Source organism: Leucopleurus acutus, assembly GCF_964270905.1.
Source record: "Leucopleurus acutus genome assembly, chromosome: 2".
NCBI classification, from domain to species: Eukaryota; Metazoa; Chordata; class Mammalia; order Artiodactyla; family Delphinidae; genus Leucopleurus; species Leucopleurus acutus.
The window spans coordinates 91,640,896-91,663,512 of record NC_139143.1 but is presented as its reverse complement, the minus strand read 5'-3'; the positions used below and the strand labels follow the sequence as shown (position 1 = coordinate 91,663,512).

Below are 22,617 nucleotides of genomic sequence, written 5' to 3'. Positions count from 1 at the left end.
AAAAGGTTCCAGTTGTACAAAGTGAGACCCCAAAGTAGATTAAGATACATCCTAACCTTTGCCCAGTGCCGTAGGGATTACCAGGGCTCTTAGGGATGTCTCCCTTTCCCCTCCTCGCTGCTGTCAGGGATGGGGGCAGGTGCTGTAGTGGTGTCGCCCCTTTACCATTGAGGGCCCCGAGCCATAGGTTCAGGGACCTGCTTGAGACCGCAAGGAACCAGCGCCTTCCTGTGCATCACACTCCGTCCCTGCGTTCTCCGCAGCATCCTGGAGTCTCGGCACATTGGGTTCGTAATTCTCCACACATACCTCACGTGTCACTTTTCTTGGCCAAGTTCTCGCAATGAGTTGCTAACTTTTCCAGGATTTCACCAAGCATTAGGTTTTGATCTGACTGTATCTGGGGAGAAACCCAGAAGAAAAAAGAGACTTAAAATGACATTTAATGGTCCTCATTAATAATTTCTCAGTTTTGAAATCTTTAAAGGTAAATCCTGTAAATATTGGAGCATAGCAGCCAGTGTAATTGACTGACTGAATCCAAGATGCAGAACAAAGCAACAACAATGGAAACCTTACCAGTTAACACTGACATAGACCTTAACATGCGCCAGGCACCTTCTAAGCTCTTAATATGTAACTCATTGAATCATCACAGCAATCCTGTGAGGTAGGCACTGTTACCCTCATTTCCAGGTGAGGAAACTGAGGCTTGGAGGAGTTATGTAGGTTGTCTGTGGCCACACAGTTTGTAATTGTGGGAGCCAGGATCTGAGCCCAGGCTGGTTCCAGAATGATCTTAACCGTTTCACCATGGTGCCCCTGAACAGATGTGTTCATGTTCATGTCACTGCTTTAAGAACGCATGAGTGGACTTGTAAGCAATTTTTGAGCGCTTACCATGAACCAGGCTGGGTGCTAGATATTTTTGTACACTTTATTCTATCTCATTTAAATCATAGCTTCAGGGCTGGAAAGGAGTGTGTGAAGAGGATTTTCAGAGATGGCTGGCTCCCACTCTACGGTCATTCCTTAGCTCCATTGGCTCTTTTATTCAGTCGCTCAGCAAACAAAGCCTCTGCCTTATAACCACAGTAGTAAGTAGGTTTGAGCCTTTGTCTGGTCAAACTTTTTTTTTCTTAATTTATTTTTGGCTGCGTTGGGTCTTCATTGCTGCATGCAGGCTTTCTCTAGTTGCGGCGAGCGGGGGCTAGTCTTTGTTGCGGTGCAGGGGCTTCCTGTTGCGGTGGCTTCTCTTGTGGAGCACGGACTCTAGGCACACAGGCTTCAGTAGTTGTGGCGCGCGGGCTTAGTAGCTGTGGCTCGCGGGCTCTAGAGCGCAGGCTCGGTAGTTGTGGCGCATGGGCTGAGTTGCTCTGTGGCATGTGGGATCTTCCCATACCAGGGCTTGAACCTGTGTCCCCTGCATTGGCAGGCGGATTTTTAACCACTGTGCCACCAGGGAAGTCCCCTGGTCAAACTTTTTTAACTTTCTGTTTGTCACATGTCCTGAAGAATAGTGGTCCCCAACCTTTTTGGCACCAGGGACCGGTTTCATGGAAGACAGTTTTTCCACGGATGTGAGCGGTGGTGGGGGGGGGGGAGTCAGGAGGTAATGCGAACAATGGGGAGCGGCAGATGAAGCTTTGCTCGTTCGTCCGCTGCTCACCTCCTGCTGTGTGGCCCGGTTCCTAACAGGCCAAGGACCGCTACTGGTCCGTCGCCTGGGGGTTGGGGGCCCCTGCCAAAGAAGACCTCTTTTAACTATGGCTGTTAAAGCCACCCCAAAACTTAGTAGTTAGGGCAACATTATTATCATTTCTCATAGTTCTGTGGGCTGGGCTCAGCTGGGAGGTTCTTTGGCTGGTCTGGCCAGTGGTCCCTGTGCAGTCATGTGGTGAATCCACTGGGATTTCGCTGCTTTCTTGTCCAAGGTATTCTGTGGTTCTCTCCTTCCCCAGAGGGCCTTCCCTCTGGGGGAGTAGTGTCTTCATTAGTGTAGCTAGACAACTTCTCAGGACTCCTAAGAACACACAAGCAGAGCTCTCTAAGCTCTCTTTGAAGGCTTAGGCCTGCAACTCGCCCAGTACTGCTTGCACTGCATCCTCTTCTTAGAGCAAGTCAGAGCCCCAGCCCAGATTTAAGGGGCAAAGACTGCACCGGGGGGGGATATTGGAAGCATTGGTTCATTGGGGTTCACTGTGTGGCAGGCTCCCACAACAACCTCAGGCCCTCATTCTCAGAGCCTGCATATTCTTATAGTTCTAAAAAATTTAATTATTGACTTTGAGATCTCCAAGAGTCCAGAAGTAACATATTTCAAGTCAGGGAAAGAGCTGCTATGAGGAGGTACATGAACATCAATGAAGGGTGATAGCTGGTAGTCATCAGCAAGGACACAAACCACAAAAGCAGATTTAACTCTCATCTCAGTCCTCTGGGAAGCTTGTCTATTCACAGTGACCCATCCTGTAAGATATTCATATTGCCGAAGCTCCACTGTACCTAATTCAGCCAGCAGGATTTTTAACTCAATGCTTCATTCATAGAGACTAAAAGTATCTTACAAATTGGCATTGACTGTGGACCATTTAATCAAAGTTCTGATTACTGATCACAGAACCACCTATGCTTTAGAAGAAATGATTCTTGGATTGCTTTTCAAACAGTGGAAATTTATGATCATGTATGATTGTAGCATTGTGTTGAAAAGGAACTAATACAGACTGAATGTGTTCCCTGAAAAATTCATAGCTAGAAATGAGGAAACAAGGAACATGTTATTGGATGATGGAGAAAAGGTGACCTTTGTAATAAAATGGCAAAGAACTTGGTGGGATTATGTTTTGCAGGAAGGACATGAATTTTGGGGGAACCAGAGGTGGAATGTTACCCCCAAATTCCTTGGTTGAAGCTCTAAACCCCAGTGTGGTGATGTTTGGATATAGGACCTCTAAAGAAGTAATTAAGGTTAAGGGAGTTCATAGATCTTCTACAATTAGTGGCCTTGGAAGGAGAGACACCAGAGAGCTTGCCTGCACGCTCTCTCCCCTGGTGCACACGCACTGGGGAAATACCACGTGAGGGCACAGTGAGAAGGCAGCCGTCTGCAAGCCAGGGAGAGAGTCCTCAGCAGAAACTGAGTTGGCCAGACCTTGAGCTTGGACTTCTAGGCTCCAGAACTGTAGGAAAAGTCGCTTCTGTTGTTAAAACCACTCAGTCTCTGGTATTTTGTTATGGCAGCCCGAGCTAAGACAGGAACGTTAGGCACCCTGGTGACCTTTGACCCTGAAGCCCCAGGAAACCACGGATCAATGAGCGGAGCTTAACCCCATGAAACAGAGCTCCTGTTGTCCTGTCTCCAGCTCTCTCCTGCACCTTCCCAGCTTGAGTGGGGGCCTTGTTTCTCTCAATGGCACTTTGGTTTCCTAGTTAGAAGTGAGAAAAGGAGAGTCTCCTGGGGAGGTTAAGTTTACTCCAGTAACGCCAGGATATATCCAGCTCCACTGGAAATCTTGCGTCTGTGATTCTGGGTCAAATGATATCAAAGCTGGTGATTACCCCACTGATCAGGCTTGGCTGTCACGCTGGGCTGTGGGCCCCTCCCTCCCACGTTCAAGACCGGCACCAACTGTCGTGGGAGGGCCTGGCTCCATCGCCTGTGAAGTGAGGGCGTGTTTTAAAATGACCGCCAAAGGTCTCGGTTCATGTTTTTTATGATCATGGTTTCCCATGCAGTCTCAGCTTTGGAAATGTGCCTTCTTGCATAGCTGCTTTTCAGTAAAGATATTAGCAGTCCCCACCCCCACTCCCTAAGGAAACAAAGGATGAAAATGAGTAAGAGCTAAAGAGGAGTGTGTGCAGAGTTTTGCTCAGGCTCTGCTCTCCTGTGGGAGAATTTCGAAGGCGGGCTCAGAGCTGCCGTTTGTGGTTTGGCCCCATGGTGCCTGTTAAAAGTGGCTTTAATGAGAGTGGAAGGTGCCGGACACTGCGGGCCTGTGTTTGCTCAGCTGCCTACTGGCAGCAGCCACAGCTGGGAAGGCTGCCCTCGCACGGCGTCTGCCCACAGATCCTCTCTCTGAGGCGGAGAGTACGGGACGGAGCCCTGGACGTGAACCTGGTTTCCATGGTGCCGTCCCCACACCCCCGCCCCTGGCGGCGGGCGGGTGGTGGATCCGCACTGGAGTGGTGTGGGGTCTGTTTTCCCAAGGACTCGCCCTTCAGCCTGCCTGGCTTTCTGCACGCTCCCGCACGGATTGATGGGTGTGATTTGGTTCAGTGTGTGTGGTACACTAACACTCAAGAGGGCAAGCGAACAGGGTCCCCTTTCCCTGTCCTGCCCCGTATTGGCCTCACTTGGTCTCTGTGAGCAGAGATCCGTTGGCCAGACTGGTTGCCCTTGGCCTCCAGACCTTTCCATTTGGGTGCCTGCGGTTCCTCCCAGGGCCAGAGGTACCCGTGTCAGGAGGATGTGAGGCTGGATAAGAGCAGGCCAACCGAGCATCTTGGGTGGGTCTGGGGCTGCTCTTGGTCCTGATCTAAATCTGCTTTTCAAGGCACCCAGAGCAGGTGGTCGTCTTTGATGTTCATCCGGTGTGATTTAGTTCAGTGATTTAAAGCTTGGAAGGCCGATTTCCCATTGCAGGCATGGCAGGTACAGCCCAGGTTGGATCCTGTGGGAGGGGCCTGTGCCCTGGCCTGGAAGTGGGCTGCGAGCTCTCTGGGCAGATGTGGCCATAGCCAAACCTGCCACTTGAGGGGAAGCACATCTCGTAGGTCCCCCCAGTGCAAGGGGTCTGCCAGCTATGACTGGATCATCCCCTAGGTGGGGGCTTTCTCATCAGTGTCATCAGCACGCTCAGGACCACCCAGTGGTCTCTCCGTGTCGCAGCCTAGAGGAATGACACACCTCTCGTTGTTCAGTTGCTGCGACCAGGAGGACCAGGGCGTTGCATGTAGCTGTTGGCCACTTCTGTGCTCACAGACTCCTGGTGCTGGCAACGTGGTCTCCTCCCAGTGTGACTTTGCTTGTTTTATTAGAGAGGGTGTTTCCCAGGTTACACTTTCTTAGCAGGAACTTAAAGCGGGACAGCAAAGGGCTTGGAGAAGTGCCCTGTGTGCCCCGCCAGACAGCACATTTCACCTCCTTCCCTCATAGGACTATGCGGCTTCTGGTCTCAGTTTGCTATCTTTCAATGGGGATCCCCTGCAGCGCTTGTCTGCAGCTGGTGTTCAAAGCCTCGTCCAGGGAGACCTGCCAGTTTTCGAATCTCGATTCAGAGAACTTGTTCGCTGAAGCTGAGGAGCCGGCACGCCTGGGTCCCTGGAGAATCCATGTGGCCTGGAGAAGGGCTTCCCCAGCAGGACAGGGACGCTGGCCACTGTCGCCTCTCAGGATGGGCGTCGCATCTCAAGATCTCAGGCAGCCACGTGTGTCCCCCCCTCCCCGGTCTGTCAGGAGAAGGTCCCAGAACATCCTGCCTTCCTCCCAGATCTTCCTGCATCCTAACCAGACCTGTCAGTAAACAGGAGCCGATTCCAGTTTTTGCCACTCCCTGTCCTCAGGTTCCCAGGTGATCACTGCCTGTTATCTGTGCAGGACTTGTGTAAGCTACTGCCCCCAGTGCAGCTGTGAGACAAACATTTTGATTGAAGGACAGGAGGGCCAGGAGGTATGAACACTCGTGTGTCCGGTTCTCAGCAGAGGAGGTGGCAGCAACGTTCAGGGGCTAATTATATGTGCGTCTCTGGGACTCACACGAACGTTACTGCAAATGCTCCTGACTCTCGGTCACAAAGTCAGTTTATCTCCAAGTCCAGGGAGCAGTGAAGCCCACACATTCAGGAAGATGTAACCCTTGTTGACTCTCCTGGGGAGAAGTAGCAGTCAGGTGAAACCTAGGGCATCAAGCTCTCTCCCAGGGTGGGAATTTTCCCAAGAAGCTGAGTCAACTTTCATTTTGGATCCTGCATTTTCAAGTTGTCTCAAAGACCTGGGTTCCAGCCTAAAATTCACCTACTGGGTAGGCATGCCTTAAAGAGCAAGAGATGCGGTGGCCGTGGTACCCCGGCTCCTTTACGGCCATTGTCCTCTGGGTCTTCTCAGCTGGCTCACCCTCTCTGCTACCCCCCATGCCCCCACCGACCTTTCCCTCCCTCGTCCTCTCTCCTCACCCTCTCCCCTTTGCCATTCGTGCAGTGCCTCGGCCACCTAACCTTAGCTCAGCCTTGCCCTCTACCTGCCTCCATCCTGCTTTCCCTAAATACAAGTGTATTCTCTTCCTGCAGCTGCTGGCAAAGGACCACAAACTGAGTGACTTGAACCAATTTTCTGAGTTTTGAAGGTTAGAAGTCCGAAATCTAGGGCTTCCCTGGTGGCGCAGTGGTTGAGAGTCCACCCGCCGATGCAGGGGACACGGGTTCGTGCCCCGGTCCGGGAAGATCCCACATGCCGCGGAGCGGCTGGGCCCGTGAGCCATGGCTGCTGAGCCTGCGCGTCCAGAGCCTGTGCTCCGCAACGGGAGAGGCCGCAACAGCGAGAGGCCCGCGTACCGCAAAGAAGTCTGAAATCTAGGTGTTGGTAGGGCCATGTTCCCTCTGCACCAGGGAAGAGCCCTCCCTGGCTCCTCCTTGCTTCTGGCCACTGCCTGCAATCCTTGGCTTGTAGCTACATCCCTCCAGTCTCAGCTCCGTCATCACAGGGCCTTCTCTGTGTGTCCTCTTTTCTTCTTATATAGACACCAGTATGACCTTATCTTATTAACTAATTGTAATTACATCTGCAAAGACCAATAAGGTCACATTCTGAGTTTCTGGGTAGATGCGGATTTTGGGGAGATGCTCTTCAACCCACCCCATCAGGGTTCTCAGAGCTGTCCTAGGACTCAGCACTGTGACCCCCGTTGCTCTCGTTGTAACCATTTAGGTGGATTGTTGAACACCAGCCTGTGTCTGCCTACGTTGCTTCCTCTGCCTGGAATTGGCTTTATAGGCTGTCGTCCACATGGTGTGACCATCATTCATCTTTTGAGACTCAGCTTTGCCTCCTCTTTGGGTGTTCCCCACCCCCACTCACATGCTCTGTCTTGGCCCCCAGGTCACTCAGCTGTACTTCCCTGTTTGGGTGGTTGTCACCGACGGGAGTCTGAGCCCCTTGAGGTGTCGTTCACATCCATCCCAGCACTTGGGACTTAGCAGGTGCTCCTAATTCCTACTTGCCTTTGGATGGAGTGGTCAAGGCTGGTCATTAGAATCTTTCTGAATGTTGGCATCCTTAGTTGACTGGCAGGATGATGAACACTAACCCTGAAGGGGGGCCTTTGCAGATTTCATTCTGTGACCAGCACACGGTCTCTCCAGAGCTTTCCTGTCAGCACATACCCAGGCCGTCAGAATAAAGGCAGCTAGCTAGTGTTTCTGTGGGGCTTTGGTATGTAGGAAATGCTCGCTCATTTTTCACACAGTGGGAAAGCTGTTTTTGTTGACAGAGCTCAAGGGCTCAATTAACATTTGAAAAGAAGTGGCTAAAACCTGAACAAGGCTTCCCCACCTGGCCCTATCTCACCTTTTCTCCCTGCCCTGGGAGAACTTAAAGCTGCGGAGTGTGAGGCCTCTGACTGGGTGAGCTCCTACAGCCTTAATATTTCTGATTTTAATAGCATGTGCTAGTTTAATTGCAGAAACCACAATCGGATCCGAGGAAACTGAATGAATAGGAAATAAACAACTGTATGGGGGGGCGGGGGGGCGTGCACATACTTTTTTAGGCCTCGGGGCCCTTATCTGCAAAATAGGAAGCTTAAAAGGGAGGAGGTTTATGTCCACAGTTGTTTTCTTCAAGTATATGATGGGCTTTCACAAGAAAGAGGGGCTTGGTGCGGAAGGAAGCTGTGGGTGGACCAATGGGTAGAACTTAAAATAAGGTCATTTCAGTACAAAGTGAGAGCATATTTTCTTTTCAAGCAGAGGCTGAATGATTTCTGGGGTGTTTTAAAGAGTTGGTGCTTGGATTGCAAGTTGGGACTAGATGGACTCTGATTTCTTCTTGAGTCTATGCTTGGGAGAACACTAAAACTCTCTTCATTTCAAGAATTTTCTGATTTAATATAAGTGAAGGGACTTCCCTGGTGGCACAGTGGTTAAGAATCCGCGTGCCGATGCAGGGGACTCGGGTTCGAGCCCTGGTCCGGGAAGATCCCACATGCCGCGGGGCAGCCAAGCCCGTGCGCCACAACTACTGAGCCTGCGCTGTAGAGCCCGCAAGCCACAACTACTGAGCCTGTGTGCCACAACTACTGAAGCCTGCACGCCTAGAGCCCATGCTCTGCAACAAGAGAAGCCACCCAGTGAGGAGCCTGCACATCGCAACGAAGAGTAGCCCCTGCTTGCCACAACCAGAGGAGAGCCCGTGCGCAGCAACGAAGACCCAACGCAGCCAGAAATAAAATAAATTAATTTAAAAAAATATATATATATATAAGTGGAGATTGGGTCATGCTTCTATGTCCAGGAACTGTGTGAATATCTTAGCCAACAACCAACCCCATCCCTTGCTACAAAATGCTCAGACTCGTTAGTAATGTGATACTATTTTATATTTGTATAATCCTGTAAGTTTATAAATGCTTTCACTGGCAGTATTTCATTTGCTCTTCTTGACAACCAGATGCAGTAGTTGGTATTCCCTCTCTATCATCAGCCAAGAGACAGGGCCCAGAAAGGGGAAGTAACTTATATGGTTTACAGAGTAGCAGGAATCCAGGCCTTCTGACTCCAAGGTAGTGCTTTTCCTACTTTTTGTACCACAGATGCCTCTCGGTAGCTACAGGTTTGATTTTTCAGGAGGCTGAGAGTTGGCAGCAAATACTGCATAAAAACAGAGAGTAGCATGACTTTATGGTCTAAGTCCCTAAGGAAAGCAATGATCCTGGCTCATTTCCTGTAGTAGTTCCCTCGTGGTAGCCCTTGGTGGGGAGGGCAGTACAGGTACACATAGGGGACAGATTGGCCTCCCCAACAAACACAGATGCGTAAGCTCACGGTGCTACCATTCATAAGCCATTTGCTTTGGGTCAGACACTTTAAAATATATTACTTCATTTAATCTTTAACAAAAACCTAAACCAGGCAGGCAGCTTCTCCTTGGGAAATAGGAAGTAGAGGGTGGACTCCTGAGTCTCCAGTATTTTTCCTGGCCTCAGTGCCAACTGTTGAAGTCTCAGAAAGTCATTGAATTTGGAATTGTCCCCATTAACATTTAAGCTCATGAGACAACTACCACGGGTGACTCCAGACCTCAGCCCAAACCTGTATATTTGGGTCTTGCAGTCTGTCACTAGATTTTCTGACCAGCTACCTGCACCGGGCTGGCCCAAGTCACTTCATTAACCTTTTAGTAATACATTTATACAGTTGGCTCTTTTGAAGCCCACTTACTGTGTTATAGCAGGGTTTTCTATGTTGTTATATTCTCATCTTACAGATGAAGAATCTGAGCTTTGGAGAAATGAGTTAACTCGTTCAAGGTCAGAGAATAAATGGAAGAGTCAAGGGTCATGCTCTCTGAGCCCTGAGCCTGCACCATTTACAGTGTGCATCCTAAACCCACAGTCAGAGAGAGTGGAGAGGCTGTGGGGGTACAGATACGTAGGGCATTAGTTTGGTTTTGTTTTTCAGAATTTATTTTTCAAAGACATGTCTTTCAGAGTTTTATGAACTAAAATTTGAACTGTGTTCAGAGGTGCTTCTCTCCAAATGTGTTTTAGAAATGTAGCACGAGGGTGAGCCCTCTCCTCCATTGCCATGGCAGTTTTGTGTGACAGTTGTCACTGACCCTGGAAGATGTTTTGTAGCTGATTAGACATAGCATTTCACATTGCACCCTCTTTGTCCTGAAAAGAAAATAGACCAGTAAGGCAACATGGTCAAGGGTGCGTTTCAGATTCAGCCGTGGCTGTTGAATTCCCTCAGACATTTGTGCTGATCCATTGCTGCCCTGTCTCATCCACGAGCTCAAGTTTGGACCAAGTAGAGTTGAGGGGGTTACTTTCCCACTGGGAACAGCATCAACTTCTTCTGGTCCTGATCGTGGCTAGTCCATCATCCATGTGGTCCTTTTCTAGGCGTATCTGGGATTCCTATACTTCTGTTTTTATGTGCAGGTCTCAAGTGAATTTCTGTTATGAGCTATGCATATCCATGCGCTGTTTTCCACAAATATATGTGGTCTGTGAAAAGGGGCATTTCCCTGGGAGGGTGTAATTATTGAGCTCAGAGTTCCGTATCTTGGGAAAGTGCTCCTCGCATGGGTTTTTGGTGTGGCCATGTCCACAATCAGTATGGACATCAGGCTCCGCCTGCCTGTACACGGGGTTTCTGCATGAGGATCGTTTAGTCAGGTTACTGTCTTTTGTCTATGACGGTGGTAGTCATAAGAGAGGCAGCAAATGTCTCACCAGCTCAGTTTTTCTTGCCTCCCTCCTTCCCCAGAGGCAGTCTGGTCCGGAGACTGGGGCTAGTTGAAGGGTTTGCTTTTGTTCATCTCTGAGACCCCTCTGCCTCTGAAACTCCATGTTTTTAGGAAATACATGCTCAGAACTGATCCTATACCTGTGACAATTACTAGGGTTTCCTAAATGTGCAGGTTGAGCCAACAAGTACCTTGCACTGTGGGGAAACCACCGCAGGTGTCCCCGTGCATGGGGGACTTTCCCGGGGCTTGTTAGAGAGTGAGCCTCGCCTGACAGGTGTGACTCCCCTGACAGGTCAGTGGGGACCGGAGGGTTGGAAAAGGCTTCCTGAAAGAAATCAGCCCTGCTTTGGCCCTGTGAGATGCCATATTTGGATGATGCCGAGGAGCAGAGGCAGGGGGCTTCTGAACCCCAACACTGGCTGAGGACAGGGGTGCTCCTGCATCCTGGCATTGTGGAGGCATAACTTAGGCTGATGCTAGGGTGCCCTGCAGGATGGGGTCCCCTCAGTAGATGCCAAATGATATAGTAGTTGTAGATTTCTTTTATCCTGAAGTTATCTAACAAACTCAGCCAGTCCAGAGCATGAATCAGGAGCCAGAACAGAAATGAGAAAGCCCTTAGACTTGGGATTGAAATCGACATCGGACTGCCGTACGGGAGCGGATATCACTTAGCCCGAGCAGAGCGCCTCACTCCGGTGCCGCAAAGCCCATTTTCTCTATTTATACCAAGGTTGAAGATGTACAAGAACAGAGGATCATTGCCTGAGGCAGCGGGGTTGACAGCAGCTAGGAATGACTTCGGTAGCCAGTAGTGAGAGAGAACATGGTGAAGAATGAGAAGAAACGGCTGTGAGTACTCAAGGTGACTGCAGCATGGGCACCAGGAGGCAGCCCGGCCGCCTAAGGGCTCTGACGCAGTACCTCATTGGGGCTGGTGATCACCCTGACTCACCAACAAGACTTACGTCATATATTACAGTCTGCTCTCTTCCAAAAGGTGAAGAGGGGCTTCCCTGGTGGCGCAGTGGTTGAGAGTCCGCCTGCCGATGCAGACGCGGGTTCGTGCCCCGGTCCGGGAGGATCCCACGTGCCGCGGAGCAGCTGGGCCCGTGAGCCATGGCCGCTGAGCCTGCGCATCCGGAGCCTGTGCTCCGCAACGGGAGAGGCCACAACAGTGAGAGGCCCGCGTACCGCCAAAAAAAAAAAAAAGGTGAAGAAAGGCAGATTGGATTTTAATCCAAATCTCAACTTTTTTTTTTTTTTTTTTTTCCAGCTCCTGTGTTAGCTTGTCAGCCTGTGGAGGCGGGCAGGTCCACAGCTGATTCTGGGGCTTTCTGGTGCCTCTCTGTTGAGACGGGGCTGAAGGAAGAAAACATCACCCGAGCCCTGCCCCTTGTTTGGTTTTCTGAGCAAAGGCTCCCGAGCCTGGGGAGGCTCCTGTCCAGTCCTTGAGCCCTCCCCAGGCCGCCCAGGGCTCTGGCGTAATGCTGACTATGGACTTGCCCAGTTTGGAGAGCAAGGCTCCTGCCAGAGCTGGGTGTGGACAGACACCCCTTCTCTGGGCAGCATGGTGGCTTTGGGGGTAGAGAGGTTGGGAAACAGGGCCGCCAGGCTCCGGTCCAGCCGTTCCCTCTCTGCCTTGCAGGCCCCGGCCGAGGTAGTGTGGTGCCCTGGGCCCCTCCTTGCGGGCTGGCTGAACAGAAAAGCCAAACCCCACAACCACAAGAGGGTTTGCTTTGAAGATGGGCCTGAGCATAACCTCTGAGTTGCCTTTTTAAGTTTTAAATCTTGATCAGGGAAATACTTCTCTGCTGGAATCCAGGCCCCTTGAGATGTGTCCATGTCAGCACAGGAGCCTGGGATGAAGTAGCCTGCGTGCAGCAAGTCTGTGCACATGAACAGACCTCCTTCTGTGTAGAGGGGCTTCTCATCTCCAAGAAGCCCAGAGACTTTGGAAAAGCAGTGCCTGGGCAGGCGGGTGGAGGTGCGTAGGAGGGAGTGTTCGTGTGTGATCAGCGAGCAGGCAGAGGCCGCCGTCAGCCTCAGGATGGAGCAGGAGGTGGAGAAGCAGCACGTGCCCCGCCCGTGGGAGAATGTCATGGACACAGGGACAGAGCCGAGGCTGGCCATGCTGAGCCGGGGATCCGCCGGGCAGGGTGTCTGTGGAAGCCAAGAGGACTTCTGCACAAAGATCTATGACACACAGACCTCAACTCAAGGGCCACTTCACTTCCTCAGGAAGCTGCTCTTATGCCTACCCAAGTCCTAGATGCTTAGAAGCCCCCCTCTGCGCTTCCTCAGCCCGTGTATTCCAGTTCGTGGTCACAGAGCTTCTGTTCCACATAACGCCGGCAAGGAGAAGCTCCTCCCACCCTATCTTTGCATTCCCAGAGCTTGGCTGACATAGGTTCTTAAATATGAGGGTGGTGAGTGGGCGACTGGAAGACTAAATGACTAGGGCTTTTGAATGTGAATTTGCTCTTAGGAATCTTATACTTCTGTTATTGGAAGTTGGTCTTCCCAGATTTCCCCAGCCCCGCATGAGTGTGCATATCTAGGTTGATACTAAGCCCCAGCTGAATGCGGATCACGGATCGAGGCACTGTGGGGATATTAGTAAGAAAGCATTGCCATGACTCTGCTCTCAAGGAGGTTAGCTGATTGACTTCTAGATTGTTTTTTGACTCCATGTTAAACTCTGGGGGCACAGCTGCAAGGGGAGCTGAGGACTGGGTTGGCAGAGTGTCAAGCTGATGGGTTAGGGGCTGTCTTGTCTCGGTGTGAAGAACCCTGAGCCACTCGGAGAGCTGTAGAAGGCAGTGTGGTCATCCAGGAATCGAAGGCAGCCCTATCCTGGTGCCCAGGCTATTGTAAATAATCCTTATAAGCTCACCTACTTAGCAGGGAAACAGGAAGAAAAATATAAAGGGCAAGATCCAAATAACTATGTGGAGTTTAGCCCACTGGTGGTTGGTGAACATCTAAGAGACCTGGAGAGGTCGGTGCATACGTACACTGTCCTACAGTGGCCACACATCTGGGAGGAGGAACAGATTGGAGTTCCAGCTCTGCTGTTTGGTAGATGTGTCCTGTTTGCAGGTCATAGATTTTTGAGCCTTGGTTTTCTTCCCTTGAACAATTGTGAGGGTCAGATGAGATGAGGTATGTAAGATCCCTGGCTGTGTTATGACAGGTCACTCTTTGAAGTGGTGAGTGTCCCGTATCTGTGCCCAAGAGCATGTTCTTTTGCAACCAGTACTGAGTATGGGTGCCCCCTTCACCCACCCAGCTACCTCTTCTCTGCTCCTCTGCTGCTCTCAGAGGGGCCAAGCTGGTGACAGGTTAAAGATCGTAGGACACTGGCAAGTGGAGTCCTCTTCACACACCCCTGCGGAGGACTGGAAACCAACCCACAGAGCAGGAGGCCTTGTAGACCGAGAAAGAGTGAGGTCTCAACTGAGGCCTCAGGGGACTCAGGGAAAAGGATCTTGTTTCGTCTGAAAGAGGGAGCTCTCGCTGGCCTGGGATGGATGGGATGAAGAGTAGGAATCAGGATTAACTAGTGTTTGCAGCCAGTATTTTTCCAGTGCACTTTGCCCTGTGTGGGTGTTGTTGTGACCTACAGAAAACTGAAAACCCTACATTCCTTCCATCAGGGGCAATGAGGTGTAGGTAGAAACGCTGCTCTAGGACCTGACAAACTTGACTCTACACCTCGTTGTTTCACTCAGTAGCTCTGCAGCCATCTGTAAGTCCTTGACCTTTTGGGGGTCCTCAATTTGCTCTTCTGTAAACTGAGAAAACGAGGAACGTTCTGTGTAGCCTAAGCAAATCTAAATTAGAAGGTATAACATTCCTTTCTCGCGTATTGGCTAGATGGGATGTGGCTAATGATGTAGCCTGGGAGAAGGCACAGAAGCCACGGAACGACGGGACCTAAGTTTCATCTTTAAATTCTTGTCCTGGAGACAAAAGATGTGGTGAAACCCAGGAGCCTTCTATGTGCGGTTATCCTTGGTGATCCGTTATTTTACCTGACTCCAAAAGAGGATTTTTTTCACATGGAACCCGCTTGGAAAAACTGCATTAATTTTGCCTTCTTTTCTCAGTATCCAGCGAGCAGCATTGGTGGTTCTGGAAAATTACTATAAAGATTTCACCATCTATAACCCCAACCTCCTAACAGCCTCCAAATTCCGAGCAGCCAAGCACATGGCCGGGCTGAAAGTCTACAACGTAGATGGTACGTGCCTTGACGTGGTGTCTCTGGTGGGTGCAGGGAGCAGTTGGCCAACCCAGTACTTAGATTAAACTGTATGTTCCATTTGGTTCTGCCCCTCTCAGGGTCTGCCTTTATGGTACATTCTCATTGCAGAACAATTTTTCCTTTTTTCTTTTTCTTTTGTCTTTTCTTCCTTTCTTTCCTTTCCTTTTTTTTTTTTTCTGACAAAGATATTTTTAGAGAAATGTTGATTGATCGTCTGCATATGTGGGAGACTCATTCATTTGAGGATTTTATGAAAACTACATGAAACAGGAGTGATGTGGGTTTCCTGCCTCCTGTTGTGAACATCTTACATTGAAAGCTCATAGGAAAAGGCTGCTTTTCAAAATTTGGATAAATTACCAAAGATTCAGCTACCCCAATCCATTAAGTCTATAATTCAGGCCCCTGGTGAGATTCTTACAGGCATTTGTCAGTCCTGGCTGAGAACCAGAGTTGAGTGGGTGGCTGGAGGCCGGAGGCCAGGCTGGGGACATCAGAGCTGTGTTTCGGGCTATCAGATGGTTAAGTGCAAGAAACAGGACACGGTGTCATTTCTTGCCAGGTACCTGGGGTCAGGGCAAGAGCTTTGCAAAGCCTAGAAGAGGATCATATTGTTAACAAGTCGAGTGATTTATAGGCGGTGTCAGTTTTAGTGACAATATCCTCCCCCTTTTTTTGTTTTTGGCTCTATGAGATGTGCAGTCACTTGTGAATCCTAAAGGGTTGGTAAATTTCATAAACCTAGTGCAGAATCCCACTAGCAAGCCAGACCATTAAGTAGATGCTACGTAAGAAAGCGTACAGTCTGCCTCGTCCTTCTAAAAAGTTAAGGCAGTCGTGGTCAGGGGAACGAGACCAGGAGTTCTAGGTGTGTATTAATAAACATGACATTTTGCAAGACCCCAAGCATGGGTATTTTCTGTAAAACTTGTGGCTACCATGACCCTCCAGCACGTGTGTGGTTAATGTCTCCGTGGCCATTGACTCCCTTTTTCCTCTGTCCTGTTACCCCCATCCCTCTCATTCTCGCCCATTGTCTTGTCGCTGAAATGAATGTTCCAGCTGCCCTTATGGCCAAAATGGAACTTTATGTAACAGATGGTAAGTAACATCTTCAGCACGGTCTGTGCTATTTTTGGCCAGCATTTTAATTGTCAAGCATTCTTCATCTCCTCCGGAGTTCTTTTTCCATTTCCACTCATCAAGTTGGGGTTTTGGGAGATTTCCCTCTTCTTGAGAGCATTTTGAACGCAGAGCAGGGGTCCTGTTCACCCTTCTGGGAAGTTACTTTTGGGATTTGTGTATGTGCTTCACAGGGGATGGGCAGACGGTACTGACAGACTGTGGACTAGTTTTCTGCTCTGTTTCGCAGCCCCAAGGCATTAAAACTGTCCTTCCTCCATCGTCCTTTCCCCCAAAGGCCCCAGTAATAACGCCACTGGTCAGTCCCGGGCAATGATCGCCGCAGCTGCTCGGCGCAGGGACTCGAGCCACAATGAGTTGTATTATGAGGAGGCGGAACATGAACGGCGGGTGAAGAAGCGGAGAGCAAGGTACACTGCCCACCCCCCAAAACTAGCATGCCTGTAACACACTTTTCTTTTGAATGGCATACTAACACTCTTTTTCAAAAATTTATTTTATCGAAGTGTAGTCGATTTACAATGTGTTCATTTCTACTATACAGCAAAGTGACTCAGTTATACATATACATACATTCTTTTTCGTATTCTTTTCCATTATGGTTTATTACAGGATATTGAATACAGTTCCCTGTGCTATACAGTAGGATCTTGTTGTTTATCCATCTTACGTATATAACAGCTTGCATCTGCTAATCCCAAACTCCCACTCCTTCCCTCCCCCAACCCCCTCCCCCTTGGCAACCCACAGTCTGTTCTCTGTAAGACTTTTTTTTTTAACCAGAATGAAATTTCAGTTTATAAACATGACCTGCTTGGGCCTTTGGAGGGAATCTTGCTCCAGTGTTTCTCAAACTTTAGCATTCAAAAGCATCACCAGGAGGACTCGTTAAAACACAGATCTCAGCTTCTGGGCCCTACCGGCAAGGGATACTTAACTTTTCAGAAGGTCTAGAGTGGGGCCCACCCAAGAATTTGCATTTCTTTAAAATTCCCAACTGATGATGAAGCTGCTGGCCGGCAGCCCGCACTTTGAGTGGCCCGCCCTATATCCCCAGGCTCTTGCTGATTTTCAAAATCGGATCACATTAGCCGAAGTGGACAGAGATGGTTTTCATCATGTGTGCTGCGCCCCTTCCTTCTTTTCTCCCAGGGGCTGCTGGTATGGGCGGCTGGATCCGGGGATACAGCTCTGGCTCTCTGTAAGGCTGCTTCCGCACCACCAGCCACCTCTCAGTGCAAGCAGAGCCTTTTGTAGCCAGAGTCTGAGGGGCCTTAAAACTCTTTTCATCTAACCCTTCATTGTAAAGATGAAAGGGACTGAACTGAGTCTCCCGAGTAAATTAGTGGCAGAATTGAGAACAGAAGTCATCTCCGACCCCCAGCCTCCTTCCTCCTCACCCTGGAGCCCCTATTCCACGTATTATTTTTGCCTTTGCTTTCCTTTCCCCTTCCCTCCTCTCCCAACCATCTGGAGTGTCAGCTAAGGACTGGAGCCTTGGGTGAGCTGGTGGCAGACTGGGAGGAGTCATCCCACATTCGGTGTGACTCTGTTCTCAAGCCCTGCACCACGGTCCTGACTGCTGCGTTTCATCGCCTGCAGGCTGGTGGTTGCAGTGGAGGAGGCCTTCGTCCACATCCAGCGTCTCCAGGCTGAGGAGCAGCAGAAAGCCCCAGGGGAGGTGATGGACCCCAGGGAGGCCGCCCAGGCCATCTTCCCCTCCATGGCCCGGGCTCTGCAGAAGTACCTGCGCACCACCCGGCAGCAGCACTACCACAGCATGGAGAGCATCCTGCAGCACCTGGCCTTCTGCATCACCAACAGCATGACCCCAAAGGTGCGACTTGTCACCGAGCTTGGAAAGTCCCATTTTAGGGTATTACCAGGAATGATAAAATCAAAGGCTTCTCTAAAGCACCAACTAATAAGAATTAATGATTCTCACTTATTTTATGTTGTTTTGATACCGTCGTTTTTAAAATGTGCCTTTGAAGGCCTCTAGATTCAAGCAGAGGAAAGACTTTCACTTAGAGACAGTCCAGGTAGTAGTTCAGGTTACTCTGCGGATTCTGGGGCCAAGCTGACTCACTCTAACCTGGCACCTCCACCAACTAGTGGGAAACCTTGGGCCAAGAGCCTAATGGCTCTGTGCCTCAGTTTGCTAGTCTGTAAATTGGGGATAATACTAATATCTACCTCATTGGGTTGTCATGAGAACTAAGAGAGTCCATTCTTATGAAGTGCTTAAAACAGCGTCTGTCATAATATAAGGACCAAATAAATAGCCATTATTATCAACCATAGAAAACGTGCCATCACTTTGGTGTTTTGGCTCTTAGGGGGTTAGTTTTACTGAATGCTCTCTGGGATTATGACATGAGCACACTTTTGGGGCTGTTACAAGAAACAACCATGCATCTAATAGAGGGCTGTGGCCAAGGAGGCAAAGTAGAGGAAGGGTTCAGCAAAGGACCTCTCTTCAAACAGAAGTGGGTTCAGATCCTGGCTCCACCACCTAATTGGTTTGTGACTTTGCCTAAGTTACTCTTCACTTGTTTCCTCTTTTATAAAATGGGGATAATAATAGTATCTACCTGATAGGATTGTTGTATGAGAATTATATTAAATATGGCAGCATGACATGTAAATCATGAGGTAGAAAGTAAATGAGCTTGCATATAGTACACATATAACACATGGTAGTGATATTATTAGCATAAGGACCTGTGTTCATACATTGCCTTGTAATATACAACTGCTGGTTGCATTGTCACTAACCAGTAACGATCCTTAGAAAAGCAATATGGAAATATTCATTAAGAAGCCATAATGTTTCCCATATTCTTTGACTCACTAATCCCTCTCCTAGAAAAAGTACTCAGCACAGTCAGCTATACTCATGAATATATATGCACGTGATTTTTGCAAAATAATCTGTATTAACTCCAGACTGGAGTTAAAAATAGAATAGTGGCTTACATAGTACAGTATTTCACCTGTTAAAACATGGAAGAATCCTTGTTAGAATATTAAGTTACAAAAAACAGAATGCAAAAAGCTTTGAACACTGTGGTTACAAGTGAGTACAATATGTCTGCATGTGCAAAGTAATAGCTCATACCACATAGAATGGAAGTGGTGGTTTTCCTTTTTCAAGGTTTCTTTCTTTTTTTTTAAGTTTCCTGGTTGCTTTCTTTTTCATTTAAAAAAAGTATACTTTTCTGAATTAAAACTAATAATCTTTGTATAAAAATCCGAACATTAAAGAAAAGTATAATGTACAAAGCGAAGTTTTCATTCCCCTAACCCAGACAGTTCTTACTGATATAAAGAGTAGGGGTATATTCTTTCAGGTGTTTGTGTGTGTGTGTTTTTAAAGCAGAAATGGATTAAAAAAAAGAAAAAAAAGAAAAACAGAAATGGGATCTCATACCATATCATATAAGTAAAGTTTGGACACTTGCTTTTTTCACTTAAAGCTGTCTCTTGGCTATATTTCCATGTCAGTACTTCGCAATCTCCGTTATACAGATCTGACTCATTCCCTGTAATAGCTGCGTCTTATTCCACTGAATACCATGGTTTGTTTAATGGATTGCCTACTGATGCACATTTAGATTAAGATCTTTCATTAGTCTAAACCAGGGGTTGGTGGTTTTTGTTAATCGAGTTTTATTGGGACACAGCTACACCCTTTTGTTTACAGATTGTCTACGGCTGCTTTCTCTCTACTACAGCAGAGTTGAGTAGTTGTGACAGTGTGTGCCTTTGCAACACCAAAACTATTTATATTTAAAGAAAAGTTTGCCAATCCCTGGTCTAAACAGTGTTGCAGTGAATATCTCTTTTTTACATATGTGTTTGTACGTTTATGCAAGTATTTCTGAAGGATAAATTTCTAGTAGAGGAACAGCTGGATCAAAGGTACAGATCCTGCCAAATTGTCCTTCTAAGGGATGTTACTGTTTTACACTTTTGCCTTTAGGATATGAGACCGTTTATTTCTCCCTTACCCTTGCCAGCATTGGGTGTTATCATTCTTTTTGATCATTGCCCATCTAAGAGGAGGGAAATAGATTTTTATTATTTGAAGTCATATTTAACTATTAATGTGATAGAACATCTTTTCATATCTTAATTTTCTATTCTTTTATAAATTGTCTTATTAATTTCATTTATCTAACTATTGAGCTGTTTCTTTTCCTTATGATTCATAAGAGTTGTATTTTTTTTTTTTTTTTTTTGGCCATGCCTCGTGGCTTGCAGGGTCTTAATTCCCCAATCAGGGATTGAACCTCGGCCCCAAAAGTGAAAGCGCTGAGTCCTAACCATTGGGCCGCCAGGAATTGCCCACATAGGAGTTATTTTTATATGAGCGAGTGTTGTGATAGAGGCACAACTCTCCCTTCTGCCTTAGAATATATGCTTATAGATGAGAAATAATGTACCTGGCAGCAGCAGTGAGGTGTGGTTGGAGGATACCACTTAGAAACCATCTGTGACCTGTGTTTAGGACCAGAATGTTTTATCCTAATATTTTCTATCTGGATCCCTGGTTCATTCTTTCTTCTTCTTTCTCAAAGCTAAATCGATGTATTTATTGATGTAACACACACGCTGTTGAGCCCCCCAGCATATGCCAGGCACATGGAAAATCCGAATTTAAAAAATAGTTCCTGGGCTCCCCTGGTGGCGCAGTGATTGAGAGTCCGCCTGCCGATGCAGGGGACACGGGTTTGTACCCCGGTCCGGGAGGATCCCACATGCCGCGGAGCGGCTGGGCCCGTGAGCCATGGCTGCTGGGCCTGCGCATCCGGAGCCTGTGCTCCGCAACGGGAGAGGCCACAACAGTGAGAGGCCCGCGTACCGCAAAAAATAAAATAAAATAGTTCCTGCCTTCCAGGAGAGTATAGTTTACTATAGGCCTCAGACAAGCAAGTTGGCAGTAATTGTTCAGAAAGTAAAATGTCACACGGGAGTCATGCCATGATTAGAGGCCCTTAAAGGAGGACATGTTCGCCTGTCTGAGAGGTTCAGGGAGTGGTGTGAGAAGATTTAAAGGGCCAGGAGGAGTTTGCTGAAGGACGACATCCAGCAGGAGGAACAGCACATGTCAAGGGGAATGTCGAGGAACCCACGGAGCTCAGCCCTGCTAGAGCCGAGAGAGAGGGAGGTGGACGTGGGGCCCGGCTATCCCCCGGACTTGCCACGCGCACACCCCATCCCCCATAAAACAGCCTTGCACCGTGAGACGGTTAGAGTCAACCACTTCGTCCTCACAGCAGCCCTGTGCATTAGCGCTGTCATCTCCTCCACCCGCAGAGAGGTTAAGCGGCTCATCCAGAGGCACACAGCAGTAAGGGCAGAGCATGCGTTTTTGTGTGTGCAGGTATATCCCTGTATTTCTTCTGCTCACATTCCCAGAGTGCTTTTCCATGCTTGGCACTTGCCCCGAGGAGCTCTCGGGATGGGAGGAGGCCGACCTATGAACAGGTACAAGCCGTGGCCTGGGCCATGGGACCCAGGCCCTTAGAGGCGGCTGGTGCCTCAGCCACGGCTTCTGGGCAGACGTGGGTACCAGCCACCCTGCCTTCCTCGCCTCTCTGCTTACCACCGTTGGCACCCTCTGGTTGGAGAGTGAGAAAGTAGGGGAGCCTTCCCTCCCCAGCAGGGACTCCGTGGGGCAGTCCTGATGGAATTGGGTGTGATCTGCGGGCCCGTCCTGGTTTGTTGGGAGGACATGTTTTCCCAGGAGTGAGAGCAGGCAGCCCCCAGCAGCACCGCCTGGAGCGGGTGCTCCCTCCCTAATAGCATCTCCGCTTGTCCTTGCAGGCCTTCCTCGAGCGGTACCTCAGCACGGGTCCCACGCTGCAGTATGACCGGGAGCGCTGGCTCGCCATGCAGTGGCGGCTCGTCAGTGATGAGGCCGTGACCAGCGGGCTGCGGGATGGACTCGTTTTTGTCCTCAAATGCTTGGACTTCAGCCTCGTAGTCAATGTGAAGAAAATTCCGTTCATCATGCTCTCGGAAGAGTTCATAGACCCCAAGTCTCACAAATTTGTCCTTCGCTTACAGTCTGAGACGTCAGTTTAAAAGTTCTATATTTGTGGCTTTATTAAAAAAAAAAAAAAAGAATATATAGAGAGATATATATGTATACCAGAGGGGCATCTTTGTTTTTATTATTCTTCATTGCTGACTGAACTGGCAGATGAGAGACCAGGGTCCTTTGACCATCTGCACTTTATTTGGAAGGAAGCAGAAGATGTCCGTCCTGGAAAAAAGTGACTGATGACATCTGACTTGGGGATGGGACGTCTCTCGAGAAGCTGTTCCCTGGCGTTTCTGTGACAGCTGCAAACCAAAGCGGAGCTGGAGGTTCTTGGGAACCTCGCCTTACGACTCGTCCCTGCCTTTCGTCCAGCACCCAGCCCTGCCCTGGCTTTTGGCCATCCCACTCGTGGGCCTCTGGGGACACGTCTTTGTCCTGTTTCAGGGAACCAGACAGGACATGTCCAAACGTGTTTGTATATGTAAACATCCAGCACCATGGGAGCCACGGGCCATTCACGAAACGCCTGCCTTCGTCTTTGTTCTCTGTTGCCTTAGGTTCTGCAGAGAAAGATCACAACGACAAACGTGCACTGTCAGTTTACAGCTCTTAATGATTTTATTTTTTTCCCCAAAGAGAGAATCTACCTGCCCCGGTTTTGACCTGCTTGCCTACCAGCTT

General features: G+C 48.9%; 1 protein-coding gene across 3 annotated transcripts in view; it reads left to right on the top strand.

The window, feature by feature from the left end:
• VANGL1 (VANGL planar cell polarity protein 1) overlaps window positions 1–22,303 on the top strand; it is a gene marked incomplete at its 5' end in the record, with an annotated part of 38,129 nt that extends 15,826 nt beyond the window's left edge. For 2 of the 3 annotated variants that reach the window (XM_082832357.1, XM_082832355.1), the window contains 4 exons: window positions 14,584–14,717; window positions 16,162–16,294; window positions 17,487–17,721; window positions 21,717–22,303. In XM_082832357.1, the coding sequence (XP_082688483.1) occupies window positions 14,584–14,717; window positions 16,162–16,294; window positions 17,487–17,721; window positions 21,717–21,977 (763 nt within the window). In that variant the 3' untranslated portion in view covers window positions 21,978–22,303. Of the gene's footprint in view, window positions 1–14,583; window positions 14,718–15,803; window positions 15,843–16,161; window positions 16,295–17,486; window positions 17,722–21,716 lie in introns of all 3 variants that reach the window. The other variant, XM_082832356.1, reaches the window with a different exon arrangement.
• Window positions 22,304–22,617: the final 314 nt, after the last annotated feature.